The 20,907-nt window shown below is 34.5% G+C and overlaps 2 protein-coding genes across 4 annotated transcripts; one reads left to right on the top strand and one right to left on the bottom strand.

Moving 5' to 3' along the window:
- Nucleotides 1-7,451: 7,451 nt before the first annotated feature.
- On the bottom strand, nucleotides 7,452-12,410 carry LOC133802560 (serine/threonine-protein kinase ATM-like). Of its 3 annotated transcripts, XR_009877386.1 has the most exons (7): nucleotides 11,816-12,410; nucleotides 11,667-11,732; nucleotides 9,253-11,309; nucleotides 9,049-9,131; nucleotides 8,471-8,581; nucleotides 7,816-7,898; nucleotides 7,452-7,735 (listed from the first exon to the last, which is right to left on the bottom strand). XR_009877386.1 is itself a non-coding variant. In XM_062240896.1 (3 exons), the coding sequence occupies exons 1-3, from the start codon at nucleotides 9,406-9,408 to the stop codon at nucleotides 8,501-8,503; spliced, it is 324 nt and encodes a 107-aa protein (XP_062096880.1). In that variant the 5' UTR covers nucleotides 9,409-10,358; the 3' UTR covers nucleotides 8,468-8,500. The 3 variants fall into 3 exon arrangements, 1 of the variants encoding a protein (XP_062096880.1); XR_009877385.1 differs by having other exon boundaries at nucleotides 11,667-12,409; XM_062240896.1 differs by lacking the exons at nucleotides 7,452-7,735; nucleotides 7,816-7,898; nucleotides 11,667-11,732; nucleotides 11,816-12,410 and having other exon boundaries at nucleotides 8,468-8,581; nucleotides 9,049-9,135; nucleotides 9,253-10,358.
- Nucleotides 12,411-14,962: 2,552 nt separating this feature from the next.
- On the top strand, nucleotides 14,963-15,346 carry LOC133800072 (secreted RxLR effector protein 161-like). The gene has a single exon (XM_062238048.1). The coding sequence runs from the start codon at nucleotides 14,963-14,965 to the stop codon at nucleotides 15,344-15,346; it is 384 nt and encodes a 127-aa protein (XP_062094032.1).
- The last annotated feature ends 5,561 nt before the right edge of the window (nucleotides 15,347-20,907 follow it).

Genomic DNA, 20,907 nt, shown 5'->3' on the forward strand with positions numbered 1-20,907 from the left:
GTGGATGCCAAAAATCCACCAAGGAAAATAACAATTTAATTTAAGTTAATAGAATTACATAATTGATGTGAGAAAAATATAAGTTTAGGTGTGGGAAAAATATATTTTTTCTTAAATTATTTTAAGACTTAATTTGTGTAATATAAATTCATATGTGAAAATCAAATAATTATTTTAAACTTATTAAACTAAACTTTCAGCCATCATTTAAAAATCACAAGTAAAGTAAATTCAACATTTTTCTTAATCAAATTAAAGAAAAATCATAACTAGTAAAATAACCGCTCATATTATATTAAAAATACCACTTTTAATTTTAACATAGTTTAGGATATTAATTTATTTCAACATACTAATCAAATTCCTTTTATTGAAACACACTTAACATTTTTAAACAAAAATTCCAGCAACTATTTTAAACCTCAAAATCACCACCCTTATTTTTAAAAACCTAATTTTTCTCAAAAATATAAAAAAAAATCTGTAGGTAATTATTAGTGCAGAAACATCATTTTAAGTGTGAATTAAAACACCATTTTATTCTCACAAACACCACATATCATTAAAGTCATTCTTATGCATACATATCCTTATTTCATCAATCTTTTCACCATCTAATCACAAAAATCAGCAAGCATAAATCACCATGAATTTTATCTTTTACCTCATGCCTCATATAAATTCATACAAGATCATTCATGTTTAATTAACACAATAAATCACAAATCCTAACATGCTCTTATTATACAAATAATTCAAAGAAAAATAACCTACACATATTCAAATACAACCTTACAAAACCTTATTCTATTTCCAATGAGTTCATACATGAAATCCAACAAACAATAAAAACAACTTACATCAATAACGTAAACACCAATATCCATATATGCCTTCATATTAAACCTAACATGTTTCTATCATTTTTCATGCATACTATAATTTATTTATTCATAATATCATATACATCCTATCAAAATTTCATGGATCAAATTATCAAGATTCCAAATTATTACTATACCCAAATTACATATGTCCTAGAACATGGATCTATCATATTGAAAATCACAAAACATAAAACATAGGGAATCTAGAGACATGCTTAGGCCGAAACATAGAGTATCCAAAATCAACCTATCCCAATCATTCAACCTCACAAATATGCTTATTAATATAAACAAAATAAACAAAATAAATAACTTCATGAATCCCTAGATTATGACTAGGCCAAAACCCTCATCAAACAATTCCTCAAAGCCACAAACATCCCAACATCATAATATCAAGACCCATCATCATAACCACCAAAGGATAGATTCACTACCTCCTTGATAGAAATCAAAACCACAAGGTTGATTCTCCTGTTGAGCACCTATGTTTTTCGAATCCCCAACAAGAACAAGGAAAAGAAAAATATTATTTCTCTAGATTCAAGAAGAAGAGAATGAAAAGAAAAAAAAACAAACAACAAACTTGATTACCTAAACCTAGGGATTTCGAATCCCCTTTCCTTCTTTCTTTCTTTCCTCCTTTCTCTAGAAAATGGCAACCCCTTCCCCTTTCTCTCTCAAGCTCACCACTCTCTCTCTCTCTCTTCCTCTCTTCAACACACAGCATCCACAAGGAAAAATGGCTCTCCTCTTCACCTCATTCCCCTTTTAACCTAATTTTCTCCATAATGACCCAATTAAAAGAAAAAGGTAAGTTTCCTATTCTCTCCATATTTTTTCTTAATTCATATTTATTTATTTTTATCACAATAGGTGGAAAAATAAAAGATGATCACTACCTTTCCCAAAATAGCCATTATCCTCAAATTTAATTACTTGAATAATAAAATAAAAAAAAACTCCTTTTCCTTACCCACTGTAAGCCACACGTCCACCATGGTTTCCTTTTCCTATTATTTTATTTTTTTTTTAAAAAATTAATTCAAATAAAATCTAATATAAGGAAGTATAAAGTGTGTAGAAAATCTACACATGTGTACCATGCTACCATCCACTTGCCCACACTAAATCACTAGGGTGCACCACTATCTCCCATGCACCTTAGTGCATACAAACAAAACTCACATAATCACATTTTTAAAAATAAAAATAAATAGATATCATCTAACAAATAACTTCACAAAAATTCTACAAACTATTCTAACAATTAAATAAAATAACAAACAATTAAATAAAACAAAAAACAACTAAATAAAATAGACAGCATTTAAACAAGACAATTCACCACACTTAACACATTAATAAAATAAAAAACAAAATTTTAATAACTAAAAAAATATATATATTTGGTGCACTACACTAAGAAAGCCAAAGGAGCATGTTTCCACTACAAGGAGACTGGGCATTGGAAAAGGTATTGCCTAACTCTCAAGCTAGAGGAACCCAAGGTAATTGTCAATCTTTTGTCTTGGATGCATGTGTTTTTGAAGATGATAATTCTATATGGATTATAGATTATAGATTCTAGATCCACTAACCATGTATGCACTTCTTTGCAGCTACTTAGCAATTGGACACTAGTAAAGGAAGGCGAGTTGAAGCTTAGAGTCGGAAACTGAGCTTTCATGGATGTTAATGTAAGAGGACAAGCTCATCTAAATTTTGGAAATAAACATTTTGTTTTAAATAATGTTTATTTTATTCCAAACTTTAGTAAAAATTTAATTTCAGTTTCTTTATTGCATCAACAATATTTTGATGTAACTTTCACAAGTTTTAATATATCAATTCCATTGAATGGATGTGAATTGTGTGTTGGATGTATGGAAAATGGGCTATACCTTTTACGGCCTATCGAACCCTCTGCTTTTAATAACGAGTTATTTACGATAGCTAGATCTAGGACCGCCAAACGACAAAAGATCGATAACGATAACATGACGTATCTTTGGCATCTCCGACTTGGTCATATTAACTATGATAGGATCAAAAGACTAAAAAAGGTTGGGCCTTTGAGGGAACTCACAATGGGTGACCTACCTATCTGCAAATATTGTCTCGAGGCTAAAATGGTCAAGCTTCCATTCTCTAGAAAAGGAGAAAAGGCCATAGAACCACTAGGGCTGGTTCATTCAGATGTCTGTGGACCGCTAAATGTTCAAGCGATGTGTGGTTATGAGTATTTCGTCACTTTCATTGACGACTACTCAAGATACTCGTGTCTTTACCTAATGCATAGGAAATCCGAAACATTTGAGAAGTTCAAAGAATTCCTTGCAATGGCTCCAAACCAATTAGGTAAAACGTTAAAGATCTTGCGATCTGATAGGGTGGAGAATACATGGATATGCAGTTCAAAGATCATTTAGATGAACTGGGGATATTATATCAATGTACTACCCCAAGTACTTCGCAATGTCGGAATCGCACGTTAATGGAAATGGTTCAGTCCATGATTAGTTATTCAACTCTTCCGATCTCTTTTTGGGGACTTGCCATACAAACTATGTGTGACATTTTAAATGTCGTGACATCTAAAGCTATCTCCAAAACACCTTTAGAACTATGGAATGGTCATGAAGCTAGTTTGCATCATTATAGAATTTGGGGGTATCCCGCTCACCTCCTGAGGAAAAAGGAAGGAAGGCTAGAATTGCGAACTGAAGGTTGCTTGTTTGTTTGCTATCCTAAAGTTACTCGGGGTGGTTTGTTCTATATTCCATAAGATAAGAAATTGTTTGTTTCTAAAAGCGCTACTTTTCTTGAAGAGGACTACATGTCTACTTTAAAATCTCGTGGCAAAGTAGTCCTGGCAGAATTGCAATCTGACTTAGCTATTCCCACTATTCTGATTCTATCAACGCAAGTTGATGAAAATGAAAATACTCCTACTGATCTTCCTCAAGTGACGCAAGTCAAGATTAATGAGGAAGAACAAGAAACCATAGTTCTGGTTCAGACAGTTATGATGCCTAGTCGTAGTGGGAGGGTTTCTCGTACCCATATCCGCTATCGTATGGATGGTGAAACCAACATGGTCGTTGGGGACACACGTGATGATGATCCGTTGCATTTCAAACAGGCAATGGGTAGTGCTGATAAGGATATTTGGCTTGAATCCATGAAATAGGAAATTGAGTCCATGTACTCTAACTCCGTCTAGGATCTTGTAGAAGCACCTAGTGACTTTAGGGTCATTGGGTGAAAGTGGATCTACAAGAAGAAGAGAGGAGTTGATGGAAAGGTTGAGACTGACAAGGCTTGACTCGTGGCAAAGGGTTATACTCAGAGAGAAGGATTTAACTTTGAGGAAACTTTTTCTCCGGTTGCCATGCTAAAATCTATTCGCATACTCTTATCCATAACCGCAACTCTTGATTATGAGATTTGGAAAATGGATGCCAAGACAATGTTCCTTAATGAGAACCAAGACGAAACCATTTCTATGGATCAACCAGAAGGGTTTCAAGTAACTGTTCAAGAAAAAAAAAGTATGCAAGTAGAATAGGTCTTTATATGGACTTAAGCAAGCTTCGCGTTCCTGGAATCTAAGGTTTAATGAAATCATTAAAACCTATGGTTTTGAGCAGAATGTTGACGAACCCTGCATTTACCAACTTAAGGAAAATGACATTGTGGTATTCTTGATTCTCTATGTGGATGATATCTTGCTCATTGGAAACAATTTCAAGAAATTATCAGACATAAAGAACTGGTTTGGAACTCAACTCCAAATGAAGGACTTAGGTGCACTACTACAAAAATTACATGATAAGTTGGTTAAAAACTGACTTCTGAATGTTCATAAGTCGGTTGGGAACTAACTTCCCATGCACTGACTTATGATGTAAAAACGTGGTAGGTCAATTGGTGCTAAACCGACATCTGGTGTAAGACATGGTAGGTCAGTTGCAAACCGACCTCTAGTGTAAGAAATGGTAGGTCGGTTGCAAACCGACCTCTAGTGTAAGACATGGTAGGTCAGTTGCACACTGACCTCTGGTGTAAATCATGGTAGGTCGGTGTGCCACACCGACCTCTGGTGTAAAACATGATAAGTCAGTTCACAGTCGTCTTATGGTATAGACATCTATTGTCAGTTTCAGTAAAACCGACTTATGGTGTTTTTTTTTCTTAAAAAGTGTATTATGCCCAAAACAAATCATGCTTTTTATACAAACAAACTAAACAAAACAAAACATATATCACAATAATATAAATACTAGAATTTGAACTAAGTATCCAAAATAACGAGGCTTAAGTTAATTACAAAATGATTCATATAAGCATTGTAAACTATAGTTAGACAACAAAAGTGTGTATATCTTCAAGAAAGTCTAAGTTAACATTGTAAGTATATCTCATTAAAATTCTAAGTTAACAAAAGTGAGTGGACCTATGTAGTACTCATAAAATCCATGACGCATTGTGCCCATTCTTCACGTACTTCATTTATCTCATCCTTTGTGTAATAGTTCTTCCCTCCACACTAAAACAAAATTCATTGCATTAGTTGAATTAATATACTTAATCTTAAGGTAAAGCTAGAACTTTAATAATGAATATTTTCACTTACATTACTAGTTAGCCATCGCATTGAAAACTCATTTGTCACGAAGTCCTTCATCATCCCCATAACATAGAATCCACATTGTACTAATTGTAATGGTTGACGAGGACACTTAGTTGTTCTCCATGCGACTTCCTTAGTTTTCACATTATTTGTGCGTAAATGTTGAAAGACACTAACTAATAAAAACATAAACATTTAGAAGTAGTTAATTTTAAATGAAAATAAGAGTATATAGTTAATTGGTTAGATTTTTACTGAGAAATGAGAGATTTGATTTTATCCGGTGGAAAATTGTGAAGAGAATCCAGGAGATAGCACAATTGGTGATCAAAATCAATTATTATAAGCATCCAATGCCTTCTAACAGAAACACAAAAACATCTCATTATTAATATTATATATATTCACTAACAAAATAATAAAAGTAAAAAACTTACCCCTTATGATATGGCAACAACTACATCTGACCCAGATTTGAATCAATCATACGATTTGATATCCATTCAACTCGTTCTTCTATAGTGGATCCAACATTTGATAACCAAATTGGCTCAACAAAACAAAAAAAAAAGTGATTGATCTGTCTTTTCACTAATTGGAAGTATAAAATCCTACATAAAAAAATATATCTCTATTAAATTTATAAAATAAGTTATGAACAAACTTATAATTATTTTAAAAATCTTTGATACTTGATATATAATGATACACATGATTCTCTATTCTCTTCCATTAAGCCAACATGGACTATATCTTCTTGTGAGATATATAAATCATTCTCATGGCCTAATATGTCGAAATCCATCAGAACATTGATCATGAAACTTGTCTTCACATACTTCACGGTAGTTAATAGACACTTGAGAAAGCGAGGAACCCCATTAGGAATCTTGAAGAGTATTAGGGCACTAGCTTTAATTAACACTACTTCATTTTGACTAGGGAGTCTTTGGGAAGGATGAGACTTCTCTTGTGTCATTGGGGCATTAGGTATTGATGAACCATTCCTTTTTGCTTCTTTTTCTTCTTAGGTAGCTTCAACTTGAAAGTAACACATGTTAATCATGAAAAATAATTTAATCACTAAATATAGTTGCTTGTCAATGTCATACCAAATCTGAATCGTAAGGAATGATCAGATTAGTCGCTTGGAAGCGCTGTACGTAATCCCAAGCCCAATTCGTGATACATTCCACTTGCAAGGGAGAGTTGTCGTGAACCAATTTGTTCCGACAGAACCATATACACCAACATAGCATGACTATTTTTTCTACTTCATCTCTGTTTAAGGTGGTCATTGCTTCCAAGCAAAATTCATAGAAATTAGCAGAGTCGTGAACTTACCAAAATCACTAAATGGGGTGGAACGAATGATGCTCTTTAAAGAGTGACAGCCCCATACAGCATGATAAGTAGTCTCTGTACCATCCACTACAAGAAAAAACAATATTCATAACACTTATAAACTGCTAACCGGGAGTATTGATAACGTTTCTGAAAATGCTAACATAGCCACTGTTATTAAAAGTCCTGTCTTTTCTATAACAGTTTTCGAATGTTATGTTCGATGTTATCTTAAACTATTCAATAACACATTTTTAGTTGCTATAATAATCAAATTATAACATTTAGTTAGAGTATTTGGTTATAAATTTGAAGTTTAATCTTATACTTTATGCATAACACTTTTCAACTGTTACATTTGATTATTTTGATAGCATATTTAATTTGTTATATTATATAAATCATAAAAATTTATTACGCTTATAATATGTTTCGAGATCATAACATATTAAAAGTCCAGTAATAAAATTTTGTTACTTTATTCAGAATAATACATTTTAAATTTTATTATGATAAGGATACTTATAAGGTTTTCTTTTAATTAAAAGATTTTCATTATTTTATTTTGATAAAAAAAATCAAAATTAATCATAAAATGTAATTCTCAATAGATTGATAAACAATAAGTATTACATTAAACAATAACTAATTTAAACCATGAATGTGCCTACTTAATGAGATCTTAGTTCTAACTTAAGTTTGAAAGCATAACATAATAAAATTTTATAATCTTGAACAATTTTTACTTCAAAAATGAAAAACAGAAACATTACAAGATACACAAAAGTAAACCATGCATGAAACTTGCTCCATCCTTCAATTCATCATCTTTTGTGCACTTGTCTTTGTTGTGAGTCCATTTTCTTAGCTACAACAAAATTTAAATAATTAATGCTTCAACTTAAAATTAATAGTAAACTAAAAGAGTACATAAAAAAAGTTAATTACCTAATTATGACTTTATCAGCAATGTTAGTTATGATGTCTTGTCTATCTGATAGAGTGAACCACAGGGAAACCAGTCGAAATATCTGTAAGCACACTTGTTAGTTTCTTGAGGAATAACAATTACAACAATGACAATGTCATGTGTAATCCTTTCAACTAAAAATCATACAATTTCAGCAGTATATAACATAAAAGATAATAACAAGCAAAAGGTAACTGATTGACTTTGAGAGCCAGATATAAAAGACAATAACAAGTTTCTAGCTGACTTTGAGAGCCAGATAATAGCATGTTACCAAAGTATCCTTGGAAAGAAGTAAGAGGAAATCAAGGATTATAGATGTTATTTCCTTTTTTATAGGATTTGTAGTTAATTATGTTTATTATGTTTTATTCTGTTATTAAGAGTATTAGTTGTATAAACCCTATATATTTGTAATGGTTGTATTACGTTTTATTCTACAAGAAATACAAGTCAGTTTTGTTTTTAAAAAAAGAAAGAAATATTTATTTAACAATAAAAAGCCTCAAGTCCAGTATGACCATCTTAGTTATATAGTGGAGCAAGTACCTATAGTAGAGATAAACTATGCCCCAGAAGTTCTACTATATAGATGGTAGAATTATACTGAAGTAAAAAAGAAATCTATTGTACCTGTGCAGATTTTCATTGAAATGGCCACTTTTAGTTTTGCTCACTCTGTGAATTATCTCCCATGTAAAGCAAGGAAAAATTCCAGTTTCCAGCATGCCAAGCAGCCTCATACTGCAAAATAATTGATGACCAAAAAGACAGATGGTAAATACTACACTAGAGAGGTCAGCTGATAATGATATCACCCCTAAGAAAAAGAAAAAAAAAAGGGACAACCATGAGTACATGCTTATTTCATGAATTTAAAATAACAGGTTAATGACAGATGCAAGAAAGTTGAGCACAACAAACTTTCACTCCTCTTTCATAGATGTCCATCAGAATACAAGTGATAAGGTTTTAAATTTTCACATAACCTTGGCACATGGAACATACAAGGACAATTAAGGTAAAATAAGTTAATTTTTTGGGAAGAGTGTGATAAATCACTAACAAATCAGTAAATCTCAAAACAACAATCTCTAAAGAAAAAAAAAAGAAACCAATCTAGATGGTCAAAACTATTATAGCAAAGCTTGTTCAGTTGTATTACTTACCTTTAACTACAATTCAAAGCTAAGTATACATGTATTACTTACCTTGTTGGACAGAATGATCCCATATAAGCTGTCAGGTTCATTGATATGAGTGACTGCTGAGACAAGTATCTCAATATGTTGAGCTAACTGAAGCAAAAGACCAAATAATACACATTAGAGAAATGGTATCAAACCAGAGGTCAAAAGGCCACCAGAAGTACAGGAAGAAAAATTTAAGAAGAGTATGAAAGCATCGAAACTCACAACTGCGGACTTTGCAACTGCAAGATAATTAATAGAAAGCCAAAACACCTGGGAACATAAACTTGTCAGAAAATGAGAAAGAAAGCAACAAAGTATCACATATATTAATTTCAAAAGTAACAAATCAATTGTAGAAAAGCACTGTGTCAGATCCATATATATGTAGTATTGAAAAAGAAAGATTCACTAATAATATTACTGAATGTGTTTTTATTAATTGTTGTACATATTATTACTCACTATTGTAAATATGCCTTAGTTTTCTGATCTTCTACTAGTTACCTGTTGGTGTCTATAGCCCTTGTTCTATAAGAACCCATGTATACCTATATTTTATATTTTCTAAGTAAAGACAACTAAAGTTTACAAGAAGTATGGTAAATGGTTAAAAATATAAAGAGAATAAAATCTACTTAGAGGCTAGATGCAAATGACTATTCTTTGCCTGCATTACATTTAACAGTTCAATCAAAGATGTGGTCTTCAACTCCACACAGGAAAAACCAAGGATGAAGGATGTATGAAGTAACAGAAACTAAAAGCCACATCATGAACTTAGAATATTAATGCATTAAACAAAATAGAAGGCCAAATTGTTGCTGTAGCCAGTTCCAAAGAAAAAAGTAAAACCAACCAAAAAAAAGTGTTGCATTAGCATATTTGCATGAAAAATTACCTTCTTCCATAAAGAAGTCGACAATATTTATTTCCTATATTTAGTTGCTTAGAGTTATCTGTTTCCTATATTTAATTTCATACAAAGGTCATTTATTTTTAAAAAATAAAAAATTACAACAATCATTCAGCATTATTATAGTTTCAATACATGAAATGACAGAAAACAAAAAATAAACTAATGAAAAAAGAGAAAGAAGAAAAAAAAACCTACAAGGATATCAATTGTTGAATATCAATATCTAAGTCTCTCCTCCTGGTTAGATTTAAAAAAATACTTGGTAATAGAAGCTCTACAACTTCAACTTTCAAAAACACAATCTCCTAGCATAATCTGAAAGCAGGAAATACAATCTAATAAATTTGTTGTTATATTATTATGATAATCTTGAAGAAAAAAATTTGACCAAAGGCTTTTCTTATAAATTATAATAATAAATCTAGATATACCACATAAACTTCAAAAGAACATATATACCTTAGAACATCTGTGCAATAGCCACAAAGAAAATGGGCAAGCGGACAAATCCATGTCTCAAATGTTTTACCATGTGTCACCCATAAAGTTGAAGTACCCAATGAAATTGCTTCCACTGATAAGAAATTTAAGGAATTACTAATTGTGTATTGAACAAACATAATCAATTAAAGCCAAACTGAAAAACAGCAGAGTGCAGAAAAGAAAAACAGAGAAAAGCACAGATACATTGATTTGATTTTTCTCTTAAGTCGTTAGAAGTTGAGGAATACCAAGTAAAAGCAGAAGAAAACAACCTTGGTAGAACTATAATCCCTTTTCCAACATCCTAAGGACAACCTTAGAATCTAAATAATGCTAAAATTTGAAATTATATAACAATCAATTGAAAAATGTGGATTATTAGCACATCAAATGCATCTATACTCTAATTTCATTCATTTAATCTTTTGGTGCCACATTTGAGATAAGAGATGTCATTTCAAGTATCACTCACTTTTGATTTCTAAATATTAGTACTCACACTGTAAATATGCAGTTAAGCAATTATAATACAATAATCCATGAAATCTAAAAGCAAAATAGAGGTGGTTTGTGATGAATGACAATTTTTAAATTGAGAAACTTGTTCCTCAGTCAACTTTTTCGAACATGCCACTAGGAAATTTTTCTCTACTAGAAACTCAAGCCCATATGGTGCGTTGATGAGATGATCTCCATTTAACATCTCACCAAAAGTTTGCTTCTTTTACTTGAAATAATCTGTCATTATGATAGAGATACAGAGAATTTTTTATATATATATAAAAGTTATAGAAAACATATTAGAGGAAAAGAAAAACATAAGTTATAGATGAAAATACCTTGTTTACAGAATGGAAGATCAAAATAGTGGTATGTTTCACTAAAAATACAATGAAAAAAAAGGCAAAAAATGCATAATCCATTAGTCAATCCAAAGTGAAATCCCTATGCATCTCATCTCACAAATGACTTTCAAAAGCTCAATAATAGCATTTGAATTAGTATGAAATTTGTACAAGAAAATTTATTCCTAGTGTTCAAGTTATGTATCTATGTCCCAAAAAAAATAATACAAATTATACAATAAAACCACGTATATTGATCATAATACCAACTCAAAATTCGTTAACTAAAACTTGAACACATTCACAAATGAAATCACAATACAGAAGGCTATTGATAGTTACAAGTTAAATTTCTAAGAGTATAGACATAGATGAATGAACAGTAAAATCACCTGGGATTTTGAAACGGCCCCATTTTGCTGACATATAAAGGAACAAAGTCTCTAGCTTTGTAGCTTCTGTAGTTAATATCAGAATTAGATCTCACTTGGCTACCACCACAAGCACATAATTAGAGCACAAAATATAATAAGAAGGAAACCTCACACCACTACTGTCCTCAATTATGGGCCTGCTCCTGACTCTAAGATAAAAATCAGTGGCCTTGGCTTCATGCATTCGAATCTGATGAGACGCCATTACGAAAACACACCCCTCAACTTGCTCGAACGTAATTGAATTCATTACAGGACCTCCATAGACTCAACAATTCTGAAGCCTGTGAACAAAAAATGCTCTCACACAGCCAATAAACCTCACCTCGCAAGAATCAAGGTCCGAAATTATAAACTCACCAATCTGAGAACCATTGAATTTAATCACCAAAACCTCGCCCGTCTTGTTTCGAAACCTAGGCGAATCCGGAACCGTGTAGCCCATTTTCTCTGGTTTGACAATTTTAGCCTCTTTCTCTCTGTTTGAATCAAGGCCGGGGTCTTTCTTTGGAGCTTTGTTCTTGAAAGATAATTTCCTTTTGGGAACTAGATCAGAGCTCAAATTGTCGAGGCTTGTGGGAGAAGGAGCTGCTTTTGGGTTCCTACTCCAGCGGTTCAAAGGAATGGAGAACTTACGGAATGGGCAGAGGAGGCGACGGCTGGGAATAGTTTAGGTTGTGGATTAGGGATTTAGAAGATTAGATGAGGATGGGGATTTAGATGATTTCATTTTCGTGATATTAAGTTGCCGCTTCATTTTGGCGCCTACAACTTTTTTTTATTCCGTGTTTTTTTTATAAATGAAACTGTGTTTTTTTTTATGGGATGTAGTTACTTATTTTATTAATAACACTTTGAATATATGTCATGTATTTACCGTAATATATGCTCAAAAATGTTGTAGTGATCCTTGCAAATTGGGCAACCGTGATTGGCAGGAACCCCATGTTTTACTAGGTTTTCTATCGTAGGAAGCCAGTGCAAAGAAGATTTCCATAAGAATCTTTTAACCTTCGGTGGAATACTTAGCGACCACAATAATCTCCACCATGGAGACTAACCCGACGAGGAGGAGGCTTGAACCAATTCCAATGCCCGCACCGCTAGCCAATATCCATTTTTTACAGAACACAACCCAGATTCATTATCATGCCAAATTCATTTGACATTCCTAGGGGCGAGGCTACACAGAATTGACAAAATTGCACAAGCCTCTTCAGCAAATTTTTTATCACATATTAGTTGATTATTCCACTCCTCTATGTCACGCTTCAGAGAAGAGATTTTTGCCGAAGTTGGACAATGTCGATATAATAGAGAAACTCGAGGCACTTTCACAAGGATCCACATATCAGAATAAATGGAAACTGAATGTCTATCACCAATCTTCCATCGCAAAATCAAACCCTTTAAAAATACCAACCGCTTCAATCACTAATTATATGCTTCCACATCCAATTTGTTCCCTTTCTTCTCCATTTTTTCTTGTACAATTTCATAGCTTTCCACGGCTTCCCACTCTTGCATGGTATATCCATGTTTTTTTTAGTGAGAAACACTGCTTTCATTATTACTCTGAAAAACTAATTACTGTACAAATATGAACACCAATTTCGATATATATATATATGGATAAATACGGGATGATAGAAGAAGAGATCGACCAGACCAGAGACCGTTGGTGAACAATGCAGTGAGAGATGCTGCCACAACCGGAGACCGCTGGTGAACAACGGAAGGAGCTGCTGCCGAAAGGTATGCTGGTGAAGCTGAGTGACCAGAGTTGAGGAGGGAGAGTCACTGCAGTTTGGGTTGCTGGTGGAATGAAGAAGACGAGAAGAAAAAAAATTTGCAGGGGTGTACAGTGAAGAAGAAGAGTATGCGCGGGATACTTAATTTTATTTGTGCTTTTTTTTCCACCTTAATTTTAACATGGTATGTTAGTCCAATAGAAACCGACATATGATGTAGCATCATAAGTCATTTCTAGAACCGACTTATGCTTTTAAAACTAAAAATATATAATTTTATCATGGTAAGTCAGACCATTAGCAATCGACCAATGATACAGCGTGATATGTCTGTTCTAGAACCGACTTATGATGTTAAAATTAAAAAATATATAACTTTAATATGTTGATATTTTATTTTAAAATTATAAATCTCCAACTTATTTAGTTTATTTTTTTCTAATATTTATAAATATGTCATTTATAAATTAAAATATTTTCTTATTAAAAACTAAATTAATTTTTTTTAAATGCGAATAATTAATTAATTAATATTTCAAAAATTATAATATATGTAATATTAATAAGTATATATTTTTTATACTTATTGCATTCACAAATCAATTATATATATGTATTGTTTAATAAAGTAATATATTTTAAAATTCAAATAATACAAAAACAAATGAGACTATCTTTAACAATATATTTTTATAATTACATAATAGGTCAGTCCATAGAACTGACCTACCATGTCATTTAAAAAAAATATTAATTAAATACATTAAAATATTTATAAAGTTTTTTTATTTTAAATTATAAATACTATTCAATTAAAATATTTTTTTAATTATAAAATATAATTATTTTTTATATTATAAATAATTGATTTATTTGATTTATCTATTTATATTTCAAAACATTATAATGTAGATTAATAAATATAAAAATTTTACATTTATTTCATACACTACTAAATAAATTATTGTATTTTAAAATTCAAATAATGTAAAATAAATAAAAATGTGACATAATAAGTCGGTTCATATAGTACCGACCTACCATGATAGAAATGTAGGACATGGCAGATCGGTTTTGCAGGAACCAACCTACTATGACATCTTTAAGCATGGGAGGTCGGTTCCTGCGTAACCAACCTCCCATGCTTACCTTTGTTATACATGATAGGTCAGTTCTCTGTAAACCGACTTATGAACATGTGGTAAGTCAGTTTAAGCGGAACCAACCTCTCGTGGACGATGACTGATGTCCAGATTGTAGAAGTGGTGAAGCACGTTATGTTCTTGGTATCCAAACTTTGAGGGATAGAAAAAACAAAACTTTGGCTCTATCTCAAGCAATTTACAATATAAGGTGCTTGAGCGTTTTTCAATGAAAGATTCAAAGAAAGGACGTTTATCGTCCCAACATGGAATCCATCTTTCTAAAAAGTAGTCTCCACAGACTCCTAAAAAGGAAGATGATATGAGAAGGATTCCTTATGCATTTGCAGTTGGAAGTCTAATGTATGCTTTGTTTTACACTAGATCGGACATCTGTCATGCAGTGGGAGTTGTGAGCAGATACCAGTCGAACCCCAAAAGAGAACATTGGATAGCAGTAAAGCACATAGTGAAATATCTTCGACAAACTAGGGATTATATGCTAGTCTACTCGGGTGGAGTTCTGAAGTCGTTAGGCTACACCGTATCTAATTTTCAGACTGATGTCGATGACAAGAAGTCAACGTATAGAATGATATTTGTTCTTGGGGGTGGAGCTGTGATATGGAGAAGCATAAAGCAATCCACGTTCTCAGATTCTACCATGGAGGTTGAGTACATAGCTGCTTCTGAGGCAGCTGAGGATGTTTTATATAGATCTTGGTGTTATTCGAGAAATGGATAAGCCCCTCATTTTGTATTGTGACAACAATAGGGTGATAGCCAATTTTAAAGAACCTCGGAACCACAAAAGAGCGAAGCATATAGAGAGGAAGTATCACGTCATCAGAGAATTTGTGGCAAGGGGAGAAGTGAAGGTCATGAAGATTGCATCTAAGGACAATCTAGCGGATCCCTTCACAAAGACAATGGGAGAGACAACTTTTCTAAAGCATATAGAGGGAATGGGTTTGAGAGAAATGTCATATTTGTTTTAAAAGTGCAAGAGGGAGTTTGTTGGGTTTTATGCCCTTATAAAAGCACATTTCTTATGTAATTCGTTCATTATCAATAAAGTAGTAGAAATCATTTTGTTCAAGCGAATTGTGTTGTTTACATGTTTTATTACATGATTAACTATTATTAATACAAACATTTATAAAATCCCAAACATATGTATAGTTACAATTATAGTGACTCGGTCACAGTGGATTATAATTGTAATTATATGTTCAAAAGAATTTTGTTCTAAGATTAAATCAGGCACTGGATTTTTACTAATTGGGTAATCTACGATAAGTTTTTCTTACACATATGGCATGATGTCATATCCAAGACATTGACCAAGAAGATAAGATCGGATGTATTTTGTTACATTGGACTGGACCGATATTGATTAATGACAAGATAAGTAAGTAACGTTATTATCTAATCTAATCATATCACAACGTTGACCATATGTCAATTCAATCTTAATTCTGAGTGAATAATAATCTTCTAATTGTATTATTCAATTCTTTTGATTTGTTCATTACCAGCTTACCCTACGGAGTAGCTCATACTTACATATTGGAGATTTGATAGTATAATTGAGTGGGAGTATTTATCATAGATATGAAATCTATAGCTTCTATTTAAGAAGTGAAATCTTATAGCTTGGTTTAAGTGTTAAATGATAGAGTACTCATTTTTGTAATTAATTTTACAGAAATATCATTTACAAGGAACTTAGTGGGAGTTAAGGATAAAATACCAATGAGGGTAAAATGGTAATTTTCACCTATCTAATTAGTAGATCATCCATAGAGGATTGAATGATGGTTATGATTATACCAATGGATAACGTATTTACATTTGGTGTAAAACGTTCTATGAATTCAAGTGTGCAATTCTAAGTCTATAGTGGAGTCGAGAGGAATTAATAAGGTAGTGAGATTATGTATTATATATAAACTCATGGTAACTTATTGGAGCTTGAGTTCATGGATCCATGATCCCCATGTCATCTCTTATCAAAATGAACCTAGTAGTCTTGAATAATTAATTTAATTATTAATTATAAAAATGTCACAATGACTAGGTAAATGAAAAGAAATAATGTTAAATTATTTATTGATATTTTGTGAGAAAAGAAATAGAAGAAACTTTGAGATTTTTATTGCAAAGTCTCAAAAAGAGAGTATTGTAGCCACTTGGGACAATTTTGTTAATATTGATAAATTGATATTAATATTAATAAAATAAATTAAATAAAGGTCAAAATTATAATTGGGTGATTTTGACAAGTATTTAATTAATTATAATTGTTAAATAATTAAAACAAAATTGGTAACTAAAACCTATTTTATGTCCTAGCTAATTGCTTATATATACTAGTGTTATAGAATGCATTATGTAAGATGAATTTGACGAGGTAAAAATTCACTACTAATATTCTATACCTATCCGCCCACTCTCTCTTAGTTTTCTCTCTAGGAATTCTCTTCTCATGTGTTGAGACTTTCCCACACAAACACTAGGTTGTTTTAGAGAAAGACTTGGAAGACTGTGGTCTTGTTTCAAAGCAGTTTGGATTCCTTGCAATACCTAGCATTCAACAAGGACATAAGGTTAGGGAAACCAAATGGTGTAGTCATTGTTTCGCTATGCATCTCATAAGAACTCTAATGGTTTTATTGTTGTATTTACGAATCTCTGTATGAAAATCACTTCTATGCATGTATTTATGTTTTCTATTGTATGTTATTTTGTGCAATAGGGAGTATGCATACAGACTTATATAAATGAGATCCTACACAGTGGACTATAAATGTAATTATATGTTTAAAAGAATTAGTCCTGAGATAAAAAAAAATAGTGCACATGATTTTCACTATTTGGTTAATCTACGGTATGATCTACTAATACACTAGGTATGATGTCTTGTCCATGATATCCGTTAAGTAGATAAGATCGAATGTATTTTGTTCAATTGGACTAGGACTGACACTGATTATTTATAGATAAATAAGTATCGTTATTATCGATTCTAATCAGAGTCATAACATTGATCATAGGTCAAGTTGATCTTAATTCTGAGTGATAATATTTCTATTAATTATATTATGTGAATATTTTGATTTGTTCATTAAAAGCTTACCCTACGACATTGTCTGCACTTACATCATAGAGGTTCATTAGTGTAATTGAATGAGAGTATGTATCATAGATATTAAATCTATAGCTTCTAAAAAGATGACCTCCTTAATAGCTTAGTCCAAATGGTTAAATGATTGAGCACTCATATATGTGATCAAGTTCACAGATTTATCATTTATGAGGGACTTAGTGGGAGTTAAGGATAAATTAATAATGAGGGGTAAAGCGGTAAATTTACACCCAGCTCATTAGTAAGTCATCGATAGAGGATTGACTGATGGTAATTGTTGTCCAAAAAATTGGCATTGATGACGTGGCAAGTGATCCCTGGACACGTGGCTAACACCTGGAAGAGCTCTCCTACGGTATCGACCAGAGGACGCATTAGAAGCAGTAAGCAGCCCAGTCTTACCTGCGACCAGTCTGGTCGATGGTTCTGCATGCGAAGTAACATTACTGTGAAGATCTTTGTAAATCCCGAATTTAACTCACACAATCTCCTGAGTATCCGATTATTCAGGAGAGAATATCTGCAACGATCTTATGTAATCCCCCTTGAGCCTATAAATAGAAAAAGAGAGCTCAAGGAAGGGAATTTTTTTTAGGCTTTGGAATTATTTGAGATTAGAGTAATTCTCCTTGGAATATTGTATTGTTCTTCAGAGGTTAGTGAAACTCATTGAACCCTTGTTCTTTGATCACTCCTTTGATTCTTATATCAATAACAGTCTAAGTGGACGTAGGTCATTACCAAATCCTGGGGCCGAACCACTATAAAATATCGTGTTCTTATTACTTTTCGTCATTTGATTCTTGTCAACATATTCATTCACATCAAGCATATTCCGACTCCGTGTCAGTTGACCAAAATCTGGGTCAACATTCTGATGCTTTCATTGAGAGCTTGATTTATCATTGCTGAGAAAACTAATGGCGAAAACTGGAAGGAAAGCTGGACAGGCGGCCGCTGCTGCGCCATGAAACCCACCTCCTCCTCCCCCTGCGAGCGTGGCGGAGGATGAGCCACATCTGGACTTTGACGAGGAAGAGATGGATGATACAACGCTGAAGAGTACCCTGGGGGCGTTGCAGGAAGAGCTGGCTAGTCTGAAAGCCAGTCAAGAGACTGCTGCCAAAGTTGTGGCGCGGCAGCAGCAGGAGATTGAACGGTAGCGCGCGGAATTAAGCGAAAGGCAAGCGGAGATGGACCGTCGCCAGAGCGAAGCCATGGCAGCCCTTGAGGCAGCCTTGCAACTGGCAAGGAATCAGGCCGCACCTGTTTCGCAGCCTGGCCAACCTGTCAATGGGCCACCCCAAAGGGGTCCTAATCCCAGCCCACCGATCCAGCCTTCGAGTCCACAAAGGCCCGACCAGCCTCAGGTGCCCCATGACGATGTCCCGCTGGCCCCTGAGGCGCAGCCACCATCCCAAGCTGGTCGCGGCAATCCCCCGCAATAGAGGCAGAATAGGGCCGAGCATCAGCCTCGTAGTCCTAGACACCGTAGGGGCGATGAGCCAAACCTACCGAACAGAGGTTAGTATCCCCCTGGTAACAGGAGGGACTCAAAGTTAGGCTCTGCGGTCCGGGGTTCCCCACTACATGATAATGCTCGGGGACAACACGACCAGCGTAGGCTGCCCTCTAACGTTCGGGACGTTTCTGCCAGGGACGGAAATCGAGGGAACAATCAATCCTACCATAGCCAATCAAGGTTCAGAGATGGCCATGGATATAATGAGGCTGACTCAGGCAAGGGAAACGCTGGCTGAAGGAATGAAGAAAGAGGTAAAGGCAGGAGCCAGGTACCTCAAGATGACCAGCCCAATAGACGGGACGCTGGGGGGCAGCCCAAGCAAAATAATGTCTTCAACCGGCTCGGGGGTAGTGAGCAGCGGAGAAGAGACGAAGATTTGCATGACATACTCAACGATCGCCGCGAGCGGCATGGCGAGAACGTCCCCCCAGCAACAGAGGCCACAGCGATTCCTACCACTGTACAGGCCCAAATAGACGCCCTCAACCAAGCAGTGCAACAGCTGGTCGGGGGAAGGACATCGTATATCGACCACGATAGGAGGAAAGACACTCCTTTTGTACAGAGGATAGCTAATGCAGAAACTCCAAGCAAGTTCAAAATGCCTACACTTCCAAATTTTGACGGGTAAGGAGACCTAGTATCTCATGTCAATAAATTTGAGATACAAATGGACATTCAGAAAGTGTCTGAAGACGCTCGGTGCAGGATCTTCCCTGCAACACTTTCTGAAGCCGCGCAGGAATGGTTTTTTAAGTTCCCTCCCACAAGCATAGTTTCCTGGGAAATGTTCGTAAGGGAGTTTTACGGACAGTTCTATGCAGGTCCTGTGCATCCGACCGAAGCAAACCAGCTGGTTGAAATTCGCCAGCAGGATGGAGAATCAGTGAAGGACTACATCCAGTGCTTTATGCGAGCGGCGGATGGAGCAAAAACGGTGGGGGACGAAGGCAAAATGATGGCCATAACGGCAGGGGTTAAACATCGTTCTCCCCTATGGAAAAGTATCCGAAAGGAAGGAGTGAGAACTACCCAGGAATTTTGGACCGGGCTGCTCGAAGAAGCCATTGCCGAAGATGGAAAACCCTCAAGCAAGGATAAGAAGGCTTCCGAACCCGCCAAAGCCGCCAATGGTTCCAAACCTAATGGCAACGGCAAAGGCAACGGGAACGGCAACGACAATGGCAAGAATGGTGGAAAACGTCTGTATAACGAGCCTTCCACCTCCGACAATAAACGAGCCAAGGGTAATCGTTATGAACCTCGGTTCACTAACTACACTGCCCTCGTTGAGTCTCGGGGAGAGGTTTATCAGGCCACAAGTTCTAGTGTGCCTTACAAAAAACCTGTCCCCATTCGAAAGGATATTTCGTAGAGAGACACTACCAAGTTCTGTCGTTATCATAACGACTACAGACATGACACCAATGAATGCAACCAGTTGAAAGACGAAATCGAGTTCCTTATTAGACAAGGACACTTGAGAAGATACATACGGGCCTCGGGAAATTCCCAACGAGAAGCTCCGGGTAGCAATGAGCAGGCGCCCACGCACCAACGCTCGCCACCCTTACAGCCTACCCCCGTGACTGGCACACTCTTAACCATCTATGGAGGCCCGCACCTCGCGGGA

This window comes from Humulus lupulus, chromosome 9 (genome assembly GCF_963169125.1).
Source record: "Humulus lupulus chromosome 9, drHumLupu1.1, whole genome shotgun sequence".
Lineage (NCBI taxonomy): Eukaryota > Viridiplantae > Streptophyta > Magnoliopsida > Rosales > Cannabaceae > Humulus > Humulus lupulus.

Coding starts and splice junctions, on each gene's coding strand:
- LOC133802560 (XM_062240896.1), bottom strand. CDS start 9,408: ATGGATCTGACACAGTGCTTTTCTACAATTGATTTGTTACTTTTGAAA. Junction 9,136..9,252: donor CAGTTGCAAAGTCCGCAGTT/GTGAGTTTCGAT, acceptor CTTTTGCTTCAG/TTAGCTCAACATATTGAGAT. Junction 8,582..9,048: donor GGATCATTCTGTCCAACAAG/GTAAGTAATACA, acceptor ATTATTTTGCAG/TATGAGGCTGCTTGGCATGC.
- LOC133800072 (XM_062238048.1), top strand. CDS start 14,963: ATGTATGCTTTGTTTTACACTAGATCGGACATCTGTCATGCAGTGGGA.